Here is a 26663-nt window from a genome sequence, read left to right as displayed (position 1 = left end):
GTTAATTTAAGATAGAAAAAGTAGATAACAAGAAGCCTGCCACAGCCATACAGTTTGTAAACAATGTAAGTTTCTGTGTGCTTTCTTGGTTGGGTCTGAGCGACTGTGGGACTGGCGGGTAAGAGAGATTTGTCCTGACTGGGCCAGGCAGAAAAACTCCAACTACAGCAGGCAATGAAGGAAGGGGAGAAGAAGGTAGAGAAGACAGGAGAGTGGAGGGAGGAGGAAGGGGAAGGGAAGGGAGAGTGAGGGGAAGGAGATGGGGAGGGAAGAAGGGGCAGGGAAGGCGGAGAGGAAGCCGGATGGGAAAGATCCTAGGGCTGGAAAGCTACACAACTGGAATATAATGTTCCCACTTGAATCTGCCACTCCAAGTAAACCACTCAGTAAGAGCCAACATTTGTTTTCCAAACTTACTCAGTGCAGAGGCACACCTCCAGACTGTTACAAAGAACATCTAGCAGCAACCCAAGGATCTAGCAGTGAGGGGTAGTGTGCTGCTTCTTCCACTGGATTCCAATAAACAGCTGGGTGCAGGGATCAGACTCACTGCACAGCCTCAAGAGGAACAGCAGCTACTAGCTCCCTTGAGCTCTACTGGGCACACAGGGCAGGCAAGGTGCCTGCAGAAGCCCCTGTGCATTCTGGGAACCTCACCTTGTTGTCTGGGTTCCTTTCTCGTCATCAGAGCTCACGCCCACATCGCACAGGTCCTCCACAGCAGGAGAAGCTGCCTGCTCCTCCTTTCTGCTGTCTTGCTTGCACTTCTTTCTCCTCCGTTTCTTCTTCTTCACAGAGCTTGGAGTGAAAACTGTCTCTGTTTCCAAGGTGTGAGGAGTATCGGAGCTCTGAGATGGTCTTTCATCTCCACTTGATTTCACCAAAGGGGTGTCAATATCTCTAAAGAACTGGTCTTCAGTAGGAATGGGTGAGGTGGCAAGATAAGCAGGTAGTTTTTCCTTAAAGAACAAAGGAAGAGTTAACCACACAGACTGGACAGCTATCAAAACAATAATTAATTTCTCAAGTATACAACTTTTCACAGGGTAGGAAAACTTAGTCCCCATAGTCACCTTGCTAGACTCAAGTAAGTGTTAGTTCATTTCAGTATGTAACTGAGTACATTTGCAAGAACTACTTTGTCAGCTGCAATTAAATTCTGAGCCGATCAGTCAGGTAGCGCACGCCTTTAATCCCAGCACTCAGGAGGCAGAGGTAGGCCTCTATGAGTTCGAGGCCAGCCTGGTCTACAGAGCTGAGTTCCAGGATAGCCAGGGCTGCACAGAGAAACCTTGTCTCAAAAAACCAAAAACAACAATACAAAAATCTGAGTTGATGACATTCTGTGCAAAGAGCTATCAAAGTGGCAGCCGAATGCTAAGTATTACAGGGACTGACACAATGGTAAGAACATGGTGAAGCAGAGGCCAAGGCTACATCTGACAGGGCAGCAGGGCAGGTGAGTGAAGCCAGGACAGGCAGGATTTACAGCCACGTGGCCAAATGAACAGAGGGTGAGGAAAGTGGTTATGACACAGCAACACCTTGCAATGAATGAGATCAGTGAATTTCATCCCAAATATCCTTTCAGGAACTCAAAGGAAGGAGAGGCAGTCCAATATTTAGAATAATTAAACTTTCCAACTTAATACTGAATAAATCAAATCTAGTGGACTTCTTGACTATTTGTTTCAATCAGGAGAAAGGAGAGGTAGACAGACATGCATAAATTAACTTCATAATTTAAAATGGTCAAATTTTTACACAATGGTTCAGAAAACATGTGAGTTTCCATAATCAGTACCCACTAAAATTTTAACATTTGGATTTGGTAAACATTCCAAAGCTGGAAGTTTTGTTTACCAGGCTCATCACTAACATACATATAGCTGTCACTACACTGTCTGAATGCCTCTAAGTCACCCAGGGGAGGCTGATGTGCCCTGATTTCTAGAGATTTCTTTTAGTGGTTTTGTTACATATCAAGTTGTCTTGTACTTGTCTTCAAAGCTGTTGTGGTTTTCGGTAGTGTCTTCTTGCTTTATTACAGAAGTATTTGAGGTGAAGCAAAAAACACCCAGGTATCTACTTTGCTGGTTGGTTTTTGTCAGCTTGGCACAAACCTGAAGTATCTGGGAAAAGGGAATCTCAGCTGAGGAACTGACTCCATCAGACTGCCCTTTAGACAAGTCTGTTGGTGCACGAATCCTAAATGGTCTTATAATAAAAACCTGGAGCCAGGTATCAGGGTGAAAACTGAGAGATCAGAGAAGCAGAGCAAGCCACAGTCACCACCTCTTACCTCACCACCTCCTCAGCCTGAAAGAGCCAGTTCCTGTCTCCTCCCGCCTTATTTTCTTTTCTCTGCCCAGCCATCACTTCCTGTCTCAACCTTCCTAGTGCTGGGATTAAAGGTGTGTGCCACCACTGCCTGGCTCTGTTTCTCTTTTAGACTGGATCAATCTCCTGTAGCCTAGCATGGCCTTGAACTAACAGAAATCCAGACAGATCTCTGCCTCCTGAGTGCTAGGATTAAAGGTGTGTGATGCCACTGCCTGGCATCTATGTTTAATCTAGTGGCTTGTTCTGTCCTCTGATCTTCAGGCAAATTTATTAAGTGTACAAGCAATATATCAGCACAGTCTGTGGGGGCATTTTCTTGATTAGTGATTCATGTGGGAGGGCCTGGCCCGTGGTAGGCAGGTGGTCCTGGGTTGTACAGGAGAGCAAGCCAGGAGGAACAAGCTGGTAAGCAGTGATTCTCTATCACCTCTGCTTTAGTTTCTGCCGCCAGGTTCCTGCTCCAACTGCCTTAATGAAGTAAGCAGTAGAGTGAAATAAATTCATGGTCTTGATCATAGCAATAGAAACATAATTAAGACACCATAAGACAATGGTTTGATAAACCAGGCAAATCCACACCCTGTTAAAAAGAGGAGTTATTTCAGAACTGCTGACTGAAAAGGGATGTTGACGATGAGTGGAAAAGTGAGATAAGATGAAAACTAACTAGAGCTAATGGGGTTGTGTTAGCTTTTAATCCCCTTTAAAAGCAGGTCTTTATTATTATTATTTTATTCACAGTATGTGTCATAGAATAGTAATTCTAATATTTGTTGGATGAATTAGGACTTTTTTATTGTATTATTTTTGTTTATTTGAAAGACGGCCTTAGTATTACTTAGCTCTGGCTGTCCTAGAATTTACAATAGTGCAGAAAAATCTGATCAATTTAGTCATATATGAACCAGAAAAAGTGTTGCAAGCTTGATGTTCTTTAAGCTGACTTTGCTAAAGCAGGCTTTACAATTGTTGGCAGTACCTGTAACCAGGCAAAGGACTGTTAAGAACCCCCATCACTGGTGTATGCAACGATAATCAGTGATAGGTTTATACTTGATTTTCAGAAACACATCAAAAATACTTTATGTTTGTGCCAGCTAATATATATTATGTTTTACTCTGCTCTTTGCCTTTGTCTCTGATGAGGTGAAATTTTGTTTAGGTCATGTAAATGCAAATGAGGTAATAAAACATCTTTCCAGGAAGATGTCCAGGAAAACAAATGGATAAGGTTCTTTTATAAGCTGCCTACACTGGTGCTCTTTCCCAAGCTAAAAAAATTTAAAAAAAAAAAAAAAATCAAAATAATCTTGCTTTGCTACTGGTTATTTTTGTTGTCATTTTTTCTTTGTGAATTCACAATATCACATTAGTCGTTCACCTTCAAACCCCAAAAGCCTCTGTATCCTAACTTGAAGCTTATTTTTGCTGTAATATGTAATTTCTTATGGAAAAAGACACAGTGATACTTCTATAGATTTTTTTTTTAAAGAGCCATACTGACTACATCAAGAAGAGTTTGTTCTTGTTCCAACTCAGGTATACCTGGGAGTGCACAAGGACATGGGACTTGTACAGATTGTGCTGTCTTGTAGAAGAAGCCACATGTACACTAATATATAAGAAGACATAGGCCAATTAATTTAACTGTCTTGAAATCATAATTCAGTGTCTCTTAAGGTCATGGGTATAACATTCCTAACCAAACAAAAGAATCATTAAAAAAAACAACTTTATTATTAGTGTGTGGGGGTGTGGTATGCAGCATGGCAACAGTATGGCATCAGGACAACTCTGTGGAGAAGTTTTCTCCTTCTCCACATCTTAATATGGCTCCAGATACCAAATTCAGGTTGTCAGGCCTATATGGAATGTGTCTTTACCTGCTGTGCCATCTCTCTGGCCCTGTAAACATATCTTCCAATTTAAAGGTCACATATGTACATACCCACACATAGTCTAAGAGATATGCCTTGAGGTTAGAACCGAATAAATTCAAGTCAAGCCACAAGCTTTACTGGACACAAGCAGGAAAGCCCTTTGGTACTAGATGATATTTTCCAAACCCTGAAAGCTGGTGTGAGGGCCCCCCCTTTTTTTTTTTTTTTTTTTTTTTTGGAAGTTTGGTTCAACATGCAATGAAAGCTTGTTTAGTGAATAATAATCATCCACACAATCATGGAAATAGCTGACCAGCTGTTTTGAGACATGTTCTACAAGTCTGACACTAAGTGCAAAGGGTCTGTGACCTTTGAGAACTTACATATTCTTCTTCAGTCTCCTCTACAAAGAAGGCTTCTCCATTATCACCCAATTTCATATGAAGATCCACTGCACTGCCATTGATTTCTATATCAATCTAAGAAGGAAGTAAACATAATTAAGCACAAAGACTCTTTCATTTAGGCTAACCTACACCTAAATTCGTGGTTCAAAGCCAAGCTTGGCACTGAGATTCTAGAGATATAGCCTAGAGGAACACTATTACTGGCCCTAGATTCCACCCCTGAAAGAAAGAAACTTGGGCACTGGGAGAGACAGGCAGCCAGGGATTGAAAGAAAATGTTTTCACAGCATTCTAAAAGTTTACTACTTAATCTCTCAATTTTCTTTTCTTTTTCTTTTTGGAGGACAGGGTCTTGCTATATAGTCTACCCTGATCTTTAACTCACAGCATTCTGTGTAACATGAATTTTAACTGGTCTTATTAATAAAAACAAACCTGGACCCAGGTATTGGGGTAAATGTTGGAAGATCAGAGAAGCAGAACAAGCCACAGCTTCCTCACCTCTCCAATTCCTCAGCTGAAAGCCTCTGTGTCCTCATCCAAATGGATCTCAGCTGAATTGCTGCTCAAAAGCCTAAAAGCTTAACCAGCTCAAGTTCCTCATCCTCACGCCTTAAATACCTTTCTGCTTCCTGCCATCACTTCCTGGGATTAAAGGCGTGAGTCACCATACCTGGCTGTTTCCAGTGTGGCTTTAAACTCACAGAGATCCAGATGGATCTCTGCCTCCCAAGTGATAGGATTAAAGGTGTGTGTGCCACCATTTTCTGGCCTCTTTGTCTATCTAGTTCTGTCCTCTGACCCAAGGTAAGTTTATTAGGGTGCATAATATATTGGGGACACAATATATCACCACAATTCTGCTTCAGATTTTTCAAGTGCCACGGTTACAGGTGTGAGCCACCATGCCCAGCTTAACCTGTCAAATACTGCAAAATGGGAGAAACGTTAACAAACATTTCTGTGCTTCTCAAGTTATAGCATAGGCAGGACTTGTCTCACAGAATTCAAACATTCAAATGTTTCAGTAACCCTAGTGTTGAGCTGTGAGTGAATTCCCTATTATTTTTATCCCAGGTCACTATGCAACACCAGATCCTGTCAGGACCAGTGAGTAATCACTGGTCTTCTGTGAAGTCTGCTGGTAACTGGCACTGTGTTTTGTTATTCAGTTCAGCCACAGAGCAAAGCCTGAGAGGCATGTGGCTACAGATACCTAACTTTTGTATATGTGTGTATATGTATGTATAACTTTGTGTATGTGTGGGTCCATGGAGGTCAGAGATTAACCTCAGGTTGTGAGTCCTTAGGCATTGTTTACCTTTTTTGAGACAGGGCCTCTCACTGGGACCTGGGTCTTGCCTGATTAGGGAAGGCTGGCTGGGCAGAAAGCCCTAGGTCTCCCCAGAGCTGAGACCAACAAGCACATGCTACCATTCCCAGCACGTACATGAGTTCTGGAGAACCAAACTTGGGCCTCATGCTTGTATAGCAAGCATTTACTGACTGAACCATTCCTTAAGACCTCATGTAACATCTTATAAAAATGAACAATTCAAGGAGGAAATTATTGGCCAAGATATGAAAATACAGAAAAAAAAAAAAAAAAGAAAGAAAGAACTGACAGCACTGTAAGAAAAATTTGGCTTTCCTAAGGTCTCACCTGGTAAGCTAGTCCACCTCCCTCATCAAGGAAACTTCTTGCCACAGATGGAGACCACTACAGAAAAGCACACCTCCCAAATGCAGAGCTGTGGAGCCCAGTCTCAAGGTACACACAAAACTCCTGCATGCAGGGAATGTTGCAGAAGAGAGGCAGGAAGACTGTAAGAGACTGGGAGGACCAGGGAGTCTGCTGCTTGATTGAGTTTTCTGTAAAGGTTAGAGGTGAGCCCTACAGAGCCTCACCAACATGTGGCTACTTAATATGAGCTGAACAAAGACAACAACAATACACGTTAACGTGGATGACGGTGTGGGAAGACCAAGAGGCTTCAACCTTACACATATAATTACAGGCAACTACAGAGTGTGAGAAAGTCTTCTCCAGGCAAGAGCAAACCAATTGATTATAATGATCTGTCCTGAAAACATACATACAGACTAAGTGGGAACACACACACACACACACACACACACACACACACACACACCCCAACAATGAAAAAAGAAGTCATGAATTAGCTAGGCAGTGGTGGTATACGTCTTTAATCCCAGTACTCAGGAAGCAGAGGTAGATGGATTTCTGTGAGTTTGAGGCCAGCCTGTAGTTAATTTTTTAAAATTCTTTTCTCTTTGGGGTGGGGGGTGTTGGCATCCAGTTCCCAAATGATCACATGGGAACTTATTCTTTCTTACGAATGCCCAACCTTAGCTTGGCTTGTTTCTAGCCAGCTTCTCTTAATTAATTATCCCATCTACTTTTTGCCTCTGGGCTTTTACCTTTCTCTATTCTATATACCTTTCTTACTTGTTACTCCGTGGCTTGCTGTCTCCTGATGTCCTCCTCTCCTCCTCCTCTTCTCACTGCTGCTCTTCCTCTTTTTCTCCTTCTATTTATTCTCTCTGTCCACCAGCCCCGCCTATCCCTTCTCCTGCCTGGCTATTGGCCGTTCAGCTCTTTATTAGACCATCAGGTGTTTTAGACAGGCAAGGTAGCACAGCTTCACAGACTTAAACAAATGCAGCATAAAGGAATGCATCACATCTTTGCATCATTAAACAAATATAACACATCTTTAACTAATATTATACACAACACCAGCCTGGTCTACAGAGTGAGTTCCAGGACAGCCAAGGCTACACAGAGAAACCCTGTCTTGAAGAAAGAGAGGGGGGGGGCAGGGAGGGAGGGAGAGAGAGAACACAAATTTGAAAGAAAGCCAGGATGGACAGGGAGGGTTTGGAGGGAGGAAAAGAAAGGGGGGAGGGAATGGAGGGTTTGGAGGGAGGAAAAGAAAGGGGGGAGGGAATGATGTTAATTATATTATAATCTCAAAAAATAGTTTAGAAAAAGAGAAATTCAAATCAAATTTGAATGTTACAGAAGAAACAGCTCACTATAGAAACCATAAGCTTGGAGCTTTTGGCCAGACCTATATATGCAACCAGGAAGAACTACATATAGAAAAGTTTTTAGGTTTTCTAAAAATATCTAATCATATACATATATATGTATAAATATATGTCCATATAAAATATGCATACACACATATGCACATCTAGACTGGTTTCCTGATTTTCCAGCTGAGACATCCTAGAAGCAATGATACCTTAGTAGTAATAAGAAACATCTGTGGCCAGATCATTGATTTTAAATACTAATTAAGTTCAAAGCAACCAGAGCTCTCTGGACATGTAAAATGAATGATTCTAAGGTTGAAGCAGGGAAGCAGATTTTCCTAGACTAGCATACGGAAGGAGGAAAAAAATGGGTCAGTTTAAGCAATTAAAATTATAAGAATAAGGGAAAAACCTACATTGTAAAACTAATACTTATGAATTCACATGGGCAGAAACCCAATAACTGAATAATTAAATAAATATGAAAGCAAAGATAGCCCTTAATATAGAATTTAAATTAAGAATTGGAATAAGGGGGGCTGGAGAGATAGCTCAGTGGTTAAGAGTACTGACTGTTCTTCCAGAGGACCCAGCTTCAATTCCCAGCACCCACATGGCAGCTCACAACTGTCTGTAACTCCAGTCCTATGGTACCAAAACACCAAGGTACATAAAATAAATTATTTTAAAAAAAGAACTGGAATAAGAACGGTGAAGATAAATCACAGATACACATATTAATAATTCTGTGAATTTTATCAATGTAAGCTAAAATTTATGGGCAACAATATGGGAAACAGGAATATTTGCATAGTAAGCCTAGTGAGGAGAAAAATCAAACATTCTTCTACAAATGGATGCATGGTGGAGAAACCCTAGCAGACACCAAGGGATTCAAAGTTAGTATCAACAGTAATAAGATGTGCAGTACAGATGAATGGCACCCTCTAGCAAGAGTGAGCATCATTCTGTATTCTTATTTCAAAGGACCAAATGGCAAACTCAAACTGAGGGACACCCTAGACAATAATTCCTATACTCCTGTATTCCTTACCAGACAGGGAAGGACTGAGGAGCATTAACGAAATGATGTGCAAAATAACATGAGAACGGATACTGAAACAGAAATCAGACAATCCTGGGAAAACTGATGAAGTCTGGATAATGTCTCTGGTTGACAGTGTATACAAGTACAAACCAATTTCTGGTTTGGGCAAAAGTACAATGGACATATAAAACTAACAAAGGAGAAGAAATTGGACAAAAGAAACTTTTAATTTTTATTTCTTAACTTTTTTTTTTTCCCTTAATTTCCCAATACTGGGAGGAGGGCAGAGGCCACAGTGCCCATGTGGAGGTTTAAGAACAACTTTCTGGAGTTGATTCTTTTCTGCCATCAAGTTCCTGGGACTGAACTTAGGCCATCACACTTGAATGACAAGCACTGTCACTACTGACCATTCTTACCCACCTATGAGAAATTGTTCTGAATTAATTATATCTGTGACTTGCCTGGAAGTAAAAAATTAATGAAAAAAAAAGAAGTTTAAAATAATCAATAGCACTTGGGAGGCAGAGGCAGGTGATCTCTGTGGGTTTGAGGGTAGCCTGGTCTACACAGCAAGTTTCAGGACAGCCAGAGATGCAAAGTAAGACCCATCTCAAAAACCACACAAATAAATGAAAGCTGACTAGCCTGACACAGGTCCATAATCCCAGCACCAGGAGAATGGAGAAGGAAGATAGTAAATTTTAAGGTAGCCTGGACTATATACAGAGCTCCTGGCCAACTTGGACCACATAGTGAGACCCTGTTTCAAAGACCTAAGGTAATAAAATATTTTAAGAAGCAAAAACATGGGAACTATCAGAGACTAGGGTGACAGGAAAACAGAATGTATTGTTGTTTGATTTTGCTCTTTGAGGGGGCACCACCCAGCTCCCAAATAAATCAAACACATGGAGGGGCTTTGGCGTTTTTTTGTTTGTTTGTTTTGTTTTGTTTTTCGAGACAGGGTTTCTCTGTGTAGCTTTGGAGCTTGTCTTGGAACTCACTCTGTAGACCACCAGGCTGGCCTCGAACTCACAGAGATCCATCTTCCTCTGCCTTCCAAGTGCTGGGATTAAGTGCCACCACTTATTAATTATAAATGCCCAACCTTAGCTTGGCTTGTTTCTAACCAGTTTTTCTTAAATTATCCTGTCTTTTGCCTCTGGGCTTTTACCTTTCTCTGTATACCTTTCTTTACTTCTTACTCCATTGATGGTTGTCCTCCTCCTCCTCTTGCTCCTAGATCTCTTTCTTCCTCTTCCCAGATTTCTCCTTCTATATCTTCTCTCTGCCTGCCAACCCCGCCTATCCCTTCTCCTGCTCCGCTATTGGCCATTCAGTTCTTTATTAGACCATCAGGTGTTTTAGACAAGCAAAGTAACATAGCTTCACTGAGTTAAACAAATGCAACATAAACAAAAGTAACACACTTTAAAATAATATTTCCCAACAAAAATGTTTCTCACCCTGGTTGTAGAGAGTTTGCATGGTAAAAATATATATTAAAACTTGTCATGTATTCTTTACTATATGTAATTTATCATATGCTAATAAAAACCAATCAAAAAAGTATACAGTTAATAATACACTACTTACCCTACACAAACACATTCCCTTTATCTTTTAGAGGAAATGGCCACATTTGCGTGTGTGAACCACATTTGCGTGCTCTAGCATGTGTGTATGTAGCACAAATTCTAATTGGTCTTAATAATTAAAACCTGGAGTCAGATATCGGGGTAAATGTTGAAAGATCAGAGAAGAACAGCCAAAACCTCCAGAACTTCTCAAACTGAAAAGGGCCGAGCTGCTGTCTCCTCCTCGCCTTATCACTTCCTGTCTGTTGTCTATACAGACCTCCAGACCTCTAGGTTAGCTAAGGGCTAGCTCCACCCTCTGATCTTCAGACAAGCTTTATTTGTTAGAGCACAAACAAAATATCACCACACATGTGCGTGTGTGTATGTACATATACACTAGTGAGCCTTCTTCCCTAATGTACCCCCCGAGGTTCTGGGATATAAAGGAAGGAATAAGAAAGAAGGTATTTTTCTTTTCTTGTGCCTGTGTATTATGCTCCTAAAAGTACTGGAGTTTTGACAAGGTATTTAACTTTGACTGGATATTTCATAGTTAACAGTTAATAAAATTAACTGTGGCCTGGTAAAGAAAACTAATCCCCAATTACAAAGCACACAGGGAAGGCACCCTATTAGTCCCTCATCACCTATCAAGGACAAGAGCTTACATGTATCTGCTGCAGCTCTGCTCTCAAAGGCCGAAAGACTGAGGCAACCTAGTATTAGAAACCTGGTTCCAGGGTGTGGTGGGGTTGAGTGTGATTGGGGAAGACCCCTACAGAAATTTTACAAACAGATACTAGGACAACTAATGAGAAAATTTAGAGCATAAATGGTTCGAGTCCTCCCAAAACAGTTCTAATCTGAGAGTACTATTAATAGTGTAACTACAAAAAATACAAAGAAGCCAGCAGTTAATCCCAGACTTTAATCTCAGCATTTGCAAGGCAGAAGTAGGGGATTTCTGTGAGTTCAAGGCCAACTTGGTCTACAGAGCAGTTCAAGACAACCAGAGCTACACAGAGAAACCCTGTCCCGGAAAAACAAACAAAAGAACTACAAAGAAAACAAATACCAAGGCAACCATGGCTGGACAATGCTACGCAGAGGGAGAGCTGCCAAGTCAGGAAGTAGAACTGTAGCTGCTTTTGTTTCTAAAGGTGATCAAGCAGGGCTAGTCTGTAAAATCTAGTGGAAATTGATTCCATCATACTCCCTGGGGGGCGGGGAGTCTAGTTTGAGAAACCCATTTTCTTTCACTTTCCAAAAAAACCTAAGTTTAAAAAGAGGAAAATGTGGCCAGGCAGTGGTGGTGCACGCCTTTAATCCCAGCATTCGGGAGGCAGAGCCAGGCAGATCTTTGTGAGTTCGAGGCCAGCCTGGGCTACAGAGCGAGATCCAGGAAAGGCGCAAAGCTACAGAGAAACCCTGTCTCGAAAAACCAAAAAGAGGAAAATGTGTACCAAAAAAAAAAAAAAAAATCAACTAAAAGCTCATCACTCTTAATTTATACATGTTGGTCTTTGACATACATTTCCACCTGTGCCAGGAAGTGAGGGCAGTGTTCTCATAGGGCTCCAAAATTAGTAAGAGTGTCTGGCATTATCCAGGTAGATATTGTGGGCGTGGAAAGTTACCAACTACATGTTCTACAAAATTTTACAATTAACTTGGTTTTAAAACTTCAAAAACCTCCCTATTGCCCAATATCCAAGGGAGAAAAAGGATATATTTAAAAAAAAACAAAAAAACAAAACAAAAAACCAAAAAAAACAAAAAACAAAAAACCAAACAAAAAAACCAACCCACACTCCCCCCAATAAAAGCAAAAGAGGAAAACCACATTCAATTTGGGAATTAATTTCTTTTAAACAAATATAATCTACACCTGATAACATGAGTTTAATCTACTTATCATAATCAGTATAATAGTATTATCCTACCCATCCATCCATCCATCCATCCAATCCAATCCAATCCAATCCATCCCATCCCATCCAATCCATCCATCCAATCCAATCCAATCCAATCCATCCAATCCAATCCAATCCATCCATCTATATCATCTACCTATCTACCTTCCTACCTTCCTACCAACCAACCAACCAACCAAGCTGACCTCGGATCTGCTTTGTGGCTGAGCTGAGGATGATCTTAACCTGGTCCTTCTGCCTCTCTGTCCTCAGTGCTTAGACTATAGGCATTGGCCTTATGCAGTGACAGTGACTGAACCATGGCTTTGTGCATCTATGCACATATTACACTGACTTGAGCACACAGCTCTCTCACCTGTATATTTTATTTTTAGACAGTCTTTTTATTAAGATTTTAAAGCGTGCATGTGTACCACAGGGTACGTGTGGGTCGCAGGGGTTAAACTCGGGTCATCAGGATTGATGGCAGAAGCTTTAACTCACCAAGTCATCTGGCTGGCCCTATACTATTTTAGAGTGCTGTCTTAGGCAAAGGAAAATTTAGTTTTTTTGAATTAAGCCCAACTTCCTTGTTTGTCACATCTTCAGTTTTGTTCTGAGTTTCAACATGTAGGATTATCTTCACAATTTCAGTTTCTTTTTCATTTGGAGAAACTTCCTGTAATAGAATCTTCTGAATTTAGAAGCTACTTCAAAAGCAAGGGTTCCTTGCCACTGCTTTCCATAGCATTTACGTTAAAAAAAAAAAAAGTGTGTGGGGGGGCAGATGACCATGGTGACTTGTGCACTGACACCCCTTCCCCACTGTACTCACCACTTTCTCCTTGGATCTCAGGACTCCCAGCTTCCCAAAGCGCACATGAAAAGGTGAGCACTGATAGGTGCCATCCTGCTGCCGCACCACGACTACATCGATGCACCCTGACAACGTGGCTTGGTTAATGCCCTTGTAGAGCTCCTTTACAGTAACGAGCACCTGCCCAGCCAGCTGGCCCACATAATTCATGGTTTGAGACTGTAAGAAAATAAATATGATGTCAGCACTGAGTTTGACAACTAGCAACAATGACCAAAAGTTTTCATTAAACATACACTCGTTTGCTATTCAGAGCCCATTCCTCTCCAGCGGCTGCTGCTGTGTTCACACATCTCTACAAAAGGACAGATATCTCAGACTGGCAGGCTGCCTCTTCGTGGGGCCTGAGGCTGCGGAAGTTCCATTTCCTTTTACACCCCGAGGGTGGGGCCAAGTTGTCATCAAGGAGTCCACTAACTCCATCTCCCCCCACCAACAGCTCAGGACCTGTAGAACCCTGACTGCCACAACTGCATCCCTGTCAAGGTGGTTTGGAACCTACTGCATCCACTCTGACTACAGTAACCAAGCAGAAAAGGATCACCTCCACCAGAAACTAGAGACTCATCTTCTCACAGAAAACAAGGGATACAACTGATAGTTGAGATGTTACGGTTCAGACACATGCTTCGTCAAACCAACTACAGCGAGCTGCCCCAGGACTAACACATGCTAACATTACTTTTTAGGGAAATCCCTTCAGTGCCTCAATACAACACTTATGTCCCACAATATTCAGAGCACAAAAAGGGTTTTTAATTTGTTCCTCAACCTCAACTCACTACTCAAATCATGATCACCAGAGCTCTGCAATTTGAAGGAAGGGAGGTGTACCTAAGCCTGGCTTTACCCCTTACTCCCATTCTCCCACTGGGAAACCCAATCCACATAGAAACAAACCCTTTAGTCCGTAGGCTGTCAGATCTCATCCCAGTGGTTGAGTACACCATCACTCAGCAGACAATGTTATGTCAAAGCCAAATCCATGGAAAATCCGTCCCCTTGAAGTAGGAACAGAGAAACCCTCCAGTTCTAGGCTAATCCAGAAGTCAATTTTTATTAGACTTTAGAAGTGAGTCCAAGCTATTAATCGCGTGCACAGTGGTCTCTCTAAATCAGCTCTGGAGTTACCCTAAGCTCAACGTTCCATCTCTGCAAAGTTCTAGAGAGACATTCTGTGTTGTCAGGTAAGTCCTAGGTGGAACAGGGACAAAGTGCTGATCTCTTGAGAAAATGAAGGGTTCCTGTCTGCACATAACTTCTTACCCTACTCTCCAGAGTCCAGCAGTGCCTGGGGTAGGCACAGATTCCACTCAACAGTCTACACAGAGATGGCTATAACCAGGGTCTGGCTGCTTGGCAGCCTGAAGCATATAACCCTGATCATTCTCTTGGGTTATTTATGTAACCAAGGCTTCAAACTGCACACACCAAAGAGCTGGCTTTGAGCAATGTACTGGAGCCAAACTTATTATAATCTCCTAAGGTGGAGTCCTTTATGTTACAATTATGAAACAATTACAGACTGGTAGTTTTGGTTTTAGGATGACTGATTTGGCTTTGATAGCAAGGCCAGGTTAAGCATACATCAAATACTCAATTTTTTACATTTTTATTTTTTTGAGACAGGGTCTCACTGTGTAGTCCTGGCTGGCCTGAAACTTAAGAAACAAGGCTGTTTTTGAGCTCACAGAGATCTGCCTCCTGAATGCTGGGATTAAAGGCTGGGCCACCACACCTGGCCAATCTCTCTCCAGGGTCTCACTTTGTAGCGCAAGTTGTTCTAGAACTCAAGACCAAATAAAATCCTATTTTAGCCTTTCAAATGCTGGGAATATAGGTGTGTGTCTGACAATAATTACTTCTTGAATGAATAAAGGAAAAATCAAATGAACTATCAATAAGTAAGCTAAGACCAATCAACAAGCTAAAGACATACACTGTGTGGAGCAGAAATGCTGTTCTATCAGAACACTCATGGATCATCTCACTGTATTTCCTTCCTTCCTTCCTTCCTTCCTTCCTTCCTTCCTTCCTTCCTTCCTTCCTCCCTCCCTCCCTCCCTCCCTCCCTTCTTTTTTGTTTGTTCGTTTGTTCTGTTTCATTTGCGATGGTCTCACCTTGTAGCCCTGGCTGATCTATGAGGCTGCTGCTGGCCTTGATTCACAGAGATCCACTTACTTCTGCCTCCTGATTTCCACCAGGCCTGGCTCACTGTATTTTTAAAATGTATCCTTTCTAGATCAGGAGTTCAAAACACCAAATAAAGAAATGAATTAACAAACTGTCTTTCTACTGTGAGATCTGTGTAGACCTGCAGAGTTCTAAGAAAGAATACCTCAAAAAACATTTATGTATATATATACATATACATATACATATACACATACACATACACACACACACACATATATATAACAATTATATAGCTGGGCAGTGGTGGCATGCGCCTTTAATCCCAGTGCTCAGGAGGCAGATGGATCTTTGTGAGTTAGAGGCCAGCCTGGGCTACAGAGTGAGCTCTAGGAAAGCTACACAGAGAAACCCTGTCTCGAAAAACCAATAAACAAAAACAAAAACAAACTAAGAAAGAATATGGCTGCATCCAAATACTCTACTGAGTGTTGTCTATTTGGGATGCACCAGCAAAATATCATAACCAGTGCCGCCTTCTCCCCAGTCCTTAGCAACCATTAATATGTTCTCTATTTCTGAAATGTCTGCCATTTTAGAAAGGAAGTCATATAAACAGCATCATAAAGTATGTAGCCTTTTAGGACTACCCTCTTCCCTCATATTTTACTGCAGACTTATCCAGATGTCTATCAATAACGCATTCCATTTTATTGCTACATAGTTATTTCACGGCATAGACTTACCATTAAAAAATAAAAACAAAAACAACCCCCCCCCCAAAAAAACCCAAACCTATTTACTTGTTGAAGAACAGGTTAACTGCAGTTTCTGGCTATTACAAATAAAGCCATAGTTGTAAGTATCTGTCATACAGGGTCTGTGTGAATGTGGATTTTCATATTCTAGGATAAATCCTAGGAATACAACTGAATGCAACTTTTCAGTTGCAAATGAAGTCCAGGCTTAGCTGTTTTAGAAGACTGCTACTTTCCAGATCACACTATCATTTTACATTCCCACTAGCAATAGGAAGTGGGAGGTGAAATTATCTGGCATTCTCACACAAGGTGGCATTACTATTTACATTAGCTATGACAATATATAATGATTTACATTTCTTTAATAGCTAATGATGTTGAACATCTAATTCACGTACTGCTCTGCCATGTGAGTGTCTGTCTACGGTCGAAGAGAGTCCTTGTCTCACTTAAAGGGAAAGGAAATGCAGATCTTTGTTCTCAGTTGGTCAAAGATTATCTCTAAAACCAGAACAGAGGTGAAATTCATTTGGAGGTAGTAGTTCATCATATCACCTCTTTTGCCAAGAAATTTTCACTGCCACTTAGCAAGCACATTCTGAGTTTTCCTGTTCTCTAAGTCACACATGTTCACAACATGCTGTTTTGCCTGTTGCAACATATTTAGCTAGGTAGCACACAGAATCAGTACATGACTGATTGAGAATGGCAATGCTAAAATGAATATTGTCACAATTTGTAAAAAAACCTTAACAATATAGACCTTAAAAAAAAAAACCCTGAGAATGCCAACTTTTAAACATCTATATTCAGCCATAAACAACCATGTTCTAAATATGTAACAAGCTTACATCAACTAGGGCATAGAATCCATAATTAAGTGTAACAACATCTATTCAGGATGATTTTAATTACTGTGGTTAAGAGATGTGCTGTTACACATAAAAATCTATTGTGCAAAAGCTGGTTGCTAAATGTAGAAAAATACAAGCTGTCAAGAAACTTCTTTTCTCTTGGCAGACATGAAGCCATTGGGTTTATGTTTTGTAGGCTGAGAAAAACAAAAATATATAGAGGTCAGGGTCTTAACATGTACTACACCCCAGAAATGGCCAGGAGGAACCTGTTGACTATACAATATATCTAGTAGCAGTAACTTTCAGAACGCTCACTATACCCTAACTTAGACTATTTTCAGACAGGATTTCACCTGTCTGGGCTATCCTAGAACTCACTATGTAGACTAGACTAGCCTCAAACTCTCAGAGATCTACCTGCCTCTCTGCCTCTATAGTGCTAGGACCAAAGGTGTGCATCACCATGCCTGCAAATATTTTAAAAGATAAGGAAAATTAAAACTTCAGAGACATAGGTGATGTTATAAGGTGGATGTTTATGTGTGTCTCCCTTCATGTACTGAAGCCCTAACCCCTAATGTGAAGGGATTTGGAGACGGGCCTTTGGAAGGTAACCAGGTTTGGATGAGGTCATGAAGGTGATTAGGAGAATCTCACCCTCACTAGTGTCCTTATACACACAGAAAGACAGAGATAGGAGCCAGCATTCTCTTTTACCCTGCCATGTAAGGACAGCAAGACACCTGCAAGCCTGTAAAAGGTGCCCCTCCCCGACCCTCACTCCAACACATACACACACGGAAGCTCTTAGCAACTCAGCCGCGGGCTTTAAGGCACTCCAGAATTGTAATGTCTACTATGTAATCCATTCGTTTAGGTGAGATGCCATCCATGACATTTTGTTCTAGCTATCCTAAATGTCTTCTTAAACAGCATATGCTGCCCTTGCTTCACCTCTGAAACAGACACTACCAGCTATAGAGACCACTTTCCCAAACAACTCTCCTTATTATGACACATGGGAAGTCACCCTCCAATGATAGACACAACTGCATCTCAGGGAGTTTTCTGACAGTCACAACTACATCTTACTTATTATTCTGGGCTGTGCACCCTTACTCTTAAAGAATGACTGGGACTGCTCTCACTTTTATGACAAACCAGACACAGTGGTTCAGTTAACAACCGGAATCATAGAATAGTAGTACTTCCCAAGAGGACATATTGTTTGATGACCACTTAGTACTTTTTAAGATCAAACACACCTCATTCAATCTTCAAAAATAGGTCACAGGTTTCCAAGGCCAGCATTATTCATTTATTTTATGAGTGAGACAGCGACAAGTCATTTGCATCCCACTATTGCACACTACTGTACACCAGGTGATTCTACCTCAACCCAGCGTTCCTAAGGGCTGAGTTTGCCTTGTAGGTAAAAAGGGCCAGTGAAAGAAAACCCTGGCCCCAAGACCAGAGCCAAAGAAACACACCATGCCCCTAACCAATTCAAGAATTGAAAACCAACCAATCCACGAACATGAAATCCAACCAATCTCTGGGCTTGTCTCAAGCTCAGGAATTGAAATCCTACTAATTCCCACCCTGAAAATCTCCACCTTGGAAAGCTCCGCCCCTAAGAAACCCTATACAAGCCCTGTACCTGTTTAGTTTGGGGCTGCCTTTTTCAACCCTGGCAGGGCAGCTACTCTCTTGGGTTCTTCCCTCCCAATAAATCTCTTGACTGAGGTTTGTGGTAACGACTTTCTTTCACCTAAGTGAGCAGAACAGAACTGTAACACTTTGGCTGGGGGAAACTCCCTTGCTGGAGCAAAGTATTACACTTCCGGGAAGATGAGTGGAGTGCTAACATTTCTCTGCAGCAGAGCTGAACAGTGCTGTGACCCTCCCCTGCTAGAGTATAGTTGTTACACTTGGATTAGGAAAACCTTTCCTGGAGCTAAGAAAACTGTCCCCACTGGAACAGAGCTCTAACACTTCTGTTGGGATACTTTTTCCTTCTGAACTGTAGGAAGTATTCCCTGGCTTACGACTGCCAGGATACCTTTCCCTTCAGAGCTGTAACACACTAAATCCTGACAGTTTTTCTCCAACCACCCACAATAACATAAAGATGAAACTACTTTATGAATGATGATGATAAAAAGGGAGCAGTGGGCAGTGGTACCCACAGCAACATCTGATGTAAGTTCCTCTCTGGCCTCTTCAGGACTGGCAGGAATCAAATCCCCAGGGCTTTGCCCTCATCTTGTAGGGACTTGACTTGGGTGAAGATGTTTCATAAAGTGTTTGCAGTACACCCAGCTGGTGTGGTAAGGACAGCAAAGGAGGAAGGAGGTGACAAGCTGGACAGAAAGGAGAGCAGTCCGAGTCAACAGAAGCACCACCAGACAACAGAGCTTGACAGAGACTATGGCTTCCTGGGAGGAGCTGCCTCCCAATAAGTGCCTCCCTTTGCACGGTCATTTCCTCCCCCAGTAAATGCTAGTTTGTTTCTTCAATTTCATTATTTTATAAGACAAGAAACAGGAATAGCTCAAGGATGATCCAAGCCTAGTTTACCACCACTCCACCCTACCCCAAGGAGCACCACAGAATGGATTGTCCATGAAGGCCCTTTATTCTCCTGGAAGCAAGGCTGAACAAGAAATACAGGCTGCACAAAAAATCCACTGCTCCCATGTCCTCTTGTTCTGCCTGTACAGCACAGTGAGGCTGAGTGGGGCTCTCTTTTGCTACAGGAAACATATGTTCCCTGTGCATGGCACATCTAAGTTAAACCCAATGTCTTCCAGTGACTTCCTGAACACAAAGTTCCCAAGACAAGCCGTTCTGTCACAATGGAAAAGGAAGTCTATAAGAAGCCTTATCCAGGGGCTGGAGAGATGGCTCAGCGGTTAAGAGCACTGACTGGTCTTCCAGAGGTCCTGAGTTCAATTCCTAGCAACCACATGGTGTAATATGGTGTAATAAGATCTGGTGCCCTCTTCCGGCCTGTAGGGATACATGCAAACAGAACACTGTATATGTAATAAATAAATAAATCTTTTTTTTTTTTTTTTTTTTTTTTAAAGCAGCCTTATCCAGGACAAGTTCTTCTATGTAAACCCTGCAGGTATAGCTTAGAAACAATCATAAACAACAACTGTAATTCCTTTAGGATTTGTAGTTAACCAAATACCTGCTCTACCAGCCTGTTCCTGGAAGAAGCTAATTTTTATTCAGTCAAAAACCTGAGCACCTCCTTCATACTACGTCCTTAAGATCCAAAGAGAGAACCCTCCTCTTCCCTCCCCCACTCCCAACACACAGGGCCTGGACCCACCAAGAGAACAAGACAGATACTGCCTCAGCTTACAGAGTGCCCTGTGATATGCTGTTGGCAGTGGCCCTGTCTTCCTTTAGTGGTGCTGGGATCAAACCTAGAAGCTGAGCATTAGATGTGAAGGCTCTGCACTGAGCCACACTACTAGTCCCTTTACTGACTTTTAAGAAGACTAGAAAAGAGAAAAAAATATCTGCTTGGGAGAGTGAAGAAAGGCTTCAGGATGAAATAAACAAAGAAAACCAAACTTGTTCTAGGTGTGGAAATAAGTCTAAGGGGCTAAATGGGGTGGGAAAAGGGGGCTCCCAGCAGAGACAATAGCACATGACAAAGAAGTGGAGTTTGGAAAGCAAAAGTGAGATGACCCATGACCTCAGACCCAGGACAAGTTAATCCCAAAGGTGTTGGGTGTGATCTGGCGGCAGATCATATGGGGAGGCTGAGCCACAAGAGGGAAGCCACTGCAATGTAAAACAGGAGATGAGAGCCAGACATAAGCATTTTCCCCAATGAGCCATCTCCCCAGCAAAAGTAATACAGTTTAAAAGGGCATGCGATGCAATGGCTGAATTAGAGAAATTTCAAAATAATGAGCAGATTCTAACACAATAAGCAGCATAAGAGAGGCAGGTCTCAAATTCTACCCCAATCCCCACATCACGGATGTGACCAGACATGTTTGATGCCATTATAGTTCCATATAATTATGTCCCCACCTATATTTTCACTCCATTTTTCTCATTTCCACCTGCAGAACAATGTCTTATAATGAAGCTTGCCAATAATTTAGTTCATATCTCTCAACTAAAATATTCCCAGTCTTCACGCCTACTGTAAGAGGTGACCAATGTTCTTACAGAGAACATCTAACTTGGCTGATAAATAAGGAGAAATATAAGAAGTAAATACTAGGAAACATAGTGAGTCTTAAGATTTTGAAAGCTATCAAACTATTATTAAGTCAACCTATGGATGGTTACTTGCATAGGGAAATTTTTTAGCTACATGTTTATATTAACTCTGTTATGAAAAGATTTCAAACATCTGTACTTTGGACTATTCAAAATAGACCTTGTATATAATAAAATTCATTATTTTGTAGTATTTAGTTCTGTGTGCTTTGAAAAAAAAGACATTTGTTTACATGTATATACATGTCTGCATGGAGGTATAGAGTCCAGGAGAGTGTCAGGTGTTAAGTGGGTATTGTGATCCTGTGCATTTTAAGTAAGCACTTATATGATCATTGCAATCAAGATATAGAACAATCAGATTGCCCCCTCCTCTAAGTACCTAAAGCCTCTCTGTGGTAAACTCTCCTCCTCAAACTTCCCAGCACGTTTCTATCTTTAGTCTTGTCTGAATTTACACAAAAAGAATCATGGACTATGTAGTAACTTCTTGTATGTTGCTCAATGTATCTAAGATTTTTTAAGTGTTATATGCTTTAGTAGTTTGTTGTTGGTGTTGTGGGGTTTTGTTTGTTTGGTTTTTAGAGACAAAATCTCACTACATAGTCTTGGCTGGCCTCAAACTTACTATGTAAAAAAGGTTGGCCTAGAACTCACAAGAGAGACTCATCTGCCTCTGCCTCTGGAGTGCTGGGGTTAAAGGCATGCCTAGCTAGTAGTTTGTTCTTTATTACCAAGTATTTCTGTGGTGTGAATGTACTCTAGTTTATCCTTGCACCCTGGTGTTCCTATTTCTTGACAATTACAAGGCAAAGCTAACACAAATATCTGTGTACAGGATTTTATTTAGTTAAACACTTAGGAATGGATTGCACTGGTTAGAAATAGGCATGAAAACTCTTTTTGCAGTAACTGTTTTTAAGATTTCTTTAAGGTGTTCAGGGGAGTTTCTTGTTCAAAGGAATCTCAAATTACTTTCAAAGTGAGTTTACCTGTTTAACTGTACTTAATGTTCCCATGTGAGATGTGCACCTAATGGTCAAAGCCCAAGTTCTTCATTTCCTCACAAGCCATGTACATCTTCGACAAATCACGTATGACTCAAAGCACCTCAACTTCCCCTTTCCAAGTGAGTATTCAACCTTCACCATCAGACAAGGCATATGTTATGGGGTGTACTAGGTATGAAAACCAGGGCCCACAGGGGACAGGCAGTCTACCTGAAGTAAAGCAGCTACATAGAGACAGGTCCAGTCAAGTGTCCTGACATGCCAATCTCTTTTTATTTTATCTAGAAACTTTCTGAGACAGATGTAGGAAAAAATTTCAAATTTAGAAGGCCATGATGATTTCTCCACATGATAGCATGCATTAAAGACAAACTTTTTATTACCAGTAAACTTAGATATAATGCTATGATCAGAAATGTGTGTGTGTGTGTGTGTGTGTGTGTGTGTGTGTGTGTCTGTGTAGTCCTGGAACTCGCTCTGTAGACCAGACTGGCCTCAAACTCAGAGATCCTCCTGCCCCTGCCTCCTCAGTGCTGGGACTGAAGGCACGTGCCACCACTGCCAGACAGAAATATATGTTTTAAGGGACAAGTTCTCCCCCACCACCCCTTCTTAAACCTTCTACTACAATATAATTGTACAACCAACCTATTTTGGCAGTGATCACTGGTAACAGTAAGATCTCCAAAATAAACACATTAGTCTGATCCTTTGGCTTCCACATAAAGTTACTCAATTTTAGAAAGTTAATACAGAAACCATACCCTCTACCTCAGGGATGACTACCAAATACACTAGTAGTATAATTTACAATTTCCTTTGAAACACCCCTCTCTACTGGAAGTTCTTTCTATTTATGTACTGACCTCTAAGTCAAGAACTAATATGACTCTTTTATAGTCAAAATATAGCCTCAGCCTGGGTACAGACTATCATTCATGTAGATTGTAGGCCCAGAGAATATGTTAAATCTCATTTATCTTCCTCTCTTCCATTTTCTCACCCTCTCTCATCCCCTTAAAGAGACTTAGTTAATACTATAGCTAAGTGAAGCGGACACTGAGAAACTACACCTGAGTGAATTCTCTGGGCGAACAGCCCTTTCCCTGCATCTGGCGGCAGCTTGGTAAAGCTCAGGTAGCAATGAGCCACATGAACTATAGGTTTAAAGGCTATCACAGCACTTCCACTAACAAAGCAGTGATTAACACTTGCAAGCCCAGAGTCCAGTGACATTCTCAACAGCTCAAGGCTAAGAACTTTCTTATCAGTAAGTCTGACAGAACAGCAGTCTGCTTTAGAAAGCAAGCTTTACTTAGAATTAAAACAAATTTGTTTTTAGTGAAATTCTGAGTTTATTTGGTTGTATTTTAAAAACAGATTTAAGGGGAAGCAGAACACCTGAACATTCTCTGACTACTGACCCCAAGCCACACTTTTATATAAAAGGGAAAACAGCTGTTTTATAGTGCAGGGGTCTGTAGACACTACCATCAAATCATCAAGAGATAACTCACTAAAAAGGATTCATCACTTCTGTGGTATTTTATGTCAAAAACATTGATGACACCAGACAAACCAAAACAAAGGATACAACATGTCTGATCAGTACTCACTGGAACGTGAAGGCTATGAAAAGAGAAGAGGAAGAAGGTTGGAAGAGACTGAGAGTACATGGCAACCAGACAAGGGGATTCTGAAACAGAAAATGTACTTTGTCCTAAAAACAAAACAAAACCAATTCTTGGACTCCCTACTGCTTCTGCCTAGTTAAGAAATCCATATATGCAAAAGCGGAGCTCAGCAGGGATTCCGGGTCCCGTGTTCTGGCTCTGCTTCTGCACATCAGAGGCCCCTGAGGAGTCCCTAGGACCAGAATACAAACCTAGTACAGGTACAGTACTTATAAATTCCTCAAATGACTCAAAAGTGTCAGAGTATTTCAAATGGATGATCAGAGGCAAGCTACCAGTTCCCAAAGTTAAAGGTAACACTTCCTGTTCTCTTTCCTGCTTCATTGTCTTTGAAAGAATTGCCTTTTTTCCCCAATATAATTTCAATCTTATGACTGAATTTCAGTCTGTAGGGCTATGGTGCTATGCTTTGTTAGCAAGTAAGAGAATATAAGGTGACGGATGACTTCTACTATCCCATCTCTTGTGCCCCTTGACCTAATGGAGATCTGCTTATTTTCAGTTTCTGAAGTGTTCAGGTCAATCTGCGTGTGATAACACCTCAGATTACACAACCCTCGTCAGGTTTGCCCAGGGTTCACTTTAGGTGGATTCTTTTAATTTATCTCCTTGTTTGCTTACTTTTCATTTTGAGACAGTTTTACCATGTAGCCCAGGCTGGCCTCAAACTCATCATCCTCTCTGCTTTTGTGTTTCAAGTCTCAGAGGTACCATACTTGGTACCAGATTTCCTAAGCTCCCTTCCAGATGTGTAGCAGCTAATGCTAAGACGGTCCACCAAAGGCACCCAGTAACAAACATATTTCATTAGAGCTAAGATGTTCCATTACTAAACAACATCAGCAGGACTGCCTGACCACCTTTTGAAAAAAAAAAAAAAAAATCCCTTCCCCAGCATAACTTACATAAGAAATTCAGGTAATTCCTCTAAAGTATAAGTAAGATTCAAGGAAAAGGAAAAAAAAAAAAAAAAGTTCTAGAGTAACAATGGGAAATAACAAAAACTGCCTTGTTTTCAATTAGGTAAAAAGCTATATCACACAGGGAAACTCTTTACTCTATGTGAGCCTATAGTTTTCTTGTGCAGAAATGAGTGGATTTTGTAACAAAGTAGAATTAGGCTAGAATACATAAACAGTATAAAATAAATGCTTTCCCAAGAAGGGTGATATTTTAACTTTAAACCTTTTAAAGAGCTGTGTCTAATTCCTTTAAGACCAAGCTAGCAGACCGAAGTTTTTATTAAGGCACATTTTATGTATGTATTCTAGAACAGTCTCTCAGACACAAGGACCTCTACAGGGCTAGCAAACACTGAGCACTAGTCCTAACACATAAGTGGTGGAGGTGGAGGAGGAGAAAGCCTTGGAACCTCGGCTCATCAAGGGTACTGGCTGGGAAGAATGGGAACACTCCAAACCCGCATTCTTCACTAAGTCTGGTAGCCAGGAAAAGAGAGGACTTCTTGCCTTATTATCCTTCTGTCCGTCTGCCTGGTTCAACACCTTTAAAAGCCAGGGTTCTTTACTGCACACACCCAAGTTCGTTCCAAAGTCAAACTCCTGGATAATCATTATGGCTTACTAAACAGATATCAAATCTAGTATGCCAGCTATTAACCATTCAGAAAATTCTCTTGGGGTGGGGTGGTGACTCATGGAACCTCAATGACAAAGGGGACTGTTAACAAAATGCAGTCTAAGCAAACACCTTTGAAAAACACCAGCAGCAAGAATCCAGGAACTTTTCCTGCAATGCGGTCCAGTCTGTGTGCTGGTGACTAAGTGGATTTTAGAAATAGTTCATAGAGAACTAAGTATGTTCACATTCTTCCCTCTGAATATTAAGACTAACGTGCACAAATTCTGATGCATATATCTTTTATATTACAAGAGAGACTTCAAAATAAAACTGCCTCCCATGGTAGCGTCTGCCTTGTATTCATATTCAAATAATGCTATTACTAGTAAGTGAAAAATCTGCATATGGACACCAGTCATCTCAGATCCGGAAGCCAATATCACATGGAATATGGTATAACCTCTAAAAGGGGCACAACGTTCTTATAACTTTAAAACTAAAATCAACTAGGTTAATAGATTTCAGAAATAATCTATTTTTTGTTTTGTTGACTTCATCTAGTTTTCATAAAAACATTCAACCTTAATGTGCTTAAAAAATAACCAACGTAATTTAAATTAAATGACAGGCTACAACACAACATCAATACTTTCATTTGGAGCTCCTGAATATCTGAATCTAAAATTAATTAGCCCCTGACTCACTTTAAGGATTTAAGCTGGGTTTAATGGCATATGCGTATTATCCCAACACTCAGGAGTGCTAAAGCAGGGAGATGGTAAGTTCAAGGACAACCTATGGGCATACTCATCCTGAGCTACATACCAGGACCCTGGTACAAAACAAAATAATTACATAAACTAAAAATAAGCATTTAAACGCATTATTTTTCTAAGGCTCCATAGGCAGAGTTAAATGATATTATCTGTACATCACCCAACTTTGTTTCCTTAAAGTGGACTTCTAGAACTCAAATTTATAAGATATGTTCTAGTTTGTACCTTGTACCAAGAGAAAATGATTTAAAAAATTCAGACAAACTTAACTTCTCACACACACATTTCAAGCATTGTTTGTTTGTTTATAGTCACAAAAAAAGCCTATAGTCTTTTGTATCACATACCCAAACAAAATGCCAGTTTCAAATAGTAGCTTAGCCTTATAGATTTGGCCAGGATGGGAAACAAAGCAAAACAAACCCATAAAACTTAAGTGACTTCTAACCCCTCAACTACCACACACAGGTGAAAGAACAGAAC

General features: G+C 41.0%; 1 protein-coding gene across 6 annotated transcripts in view; it reads right to left on the bottom strand.

Moving 5' to 3' along the window:
* Lpin2 (lipin 2) overlaps positions 1–26663 on the bottom strand; it is a 75611-nt gene that overhangs the window by 21421 nt on the left and 27527 nt on the right. For 4 of the 6 annotated variants that reach the window (XM_036173199.1, XM_036173193.1, XM_036173196.1 and 1 more), the window contains 3 exons: positions 13073–13273; positions 4607–4702; positions 658–959 (listed from right to left, as the gene is read on the bottom strand). In XM_036173199.1, the coding sequence (XP_036029092.1) occupies positions 658–959; positions 4607–4702; positions 13073–13264 (590 nt within the window). In that variant the 5' untranslated portion in view covers positions 13265–13273. Of the gene's footprint in view, positions 1–657; positions 960–4606; positions 4703–13072; positions 13274–14014; positions 14077–15234; positions 15275–26663 lie in introns of those variants that run through there. The other 2 variants (XM_036173194.1, XM_036173195.1) reach the window with 2 other exon arrangements.

Source organism: Onychomys torridus, chromosome 23 (assembly GCF_903995425.1).
Source record: "Onychomys torridus chromosome 23, mOncTor1.1, whole genome shotgun sequence".
NCBI classification, from domain to species: domain Eukaryota; kingdom Metazoa; phylum Chordata; class Mammalia; order Rodentia; family Cricetidae; genus Onychomys; species Onychomys torridus.
Note: the sequence above shows the minus strand (reverse complement) of the source record. Positions and strands in the feature narration are given on the sequence as shown.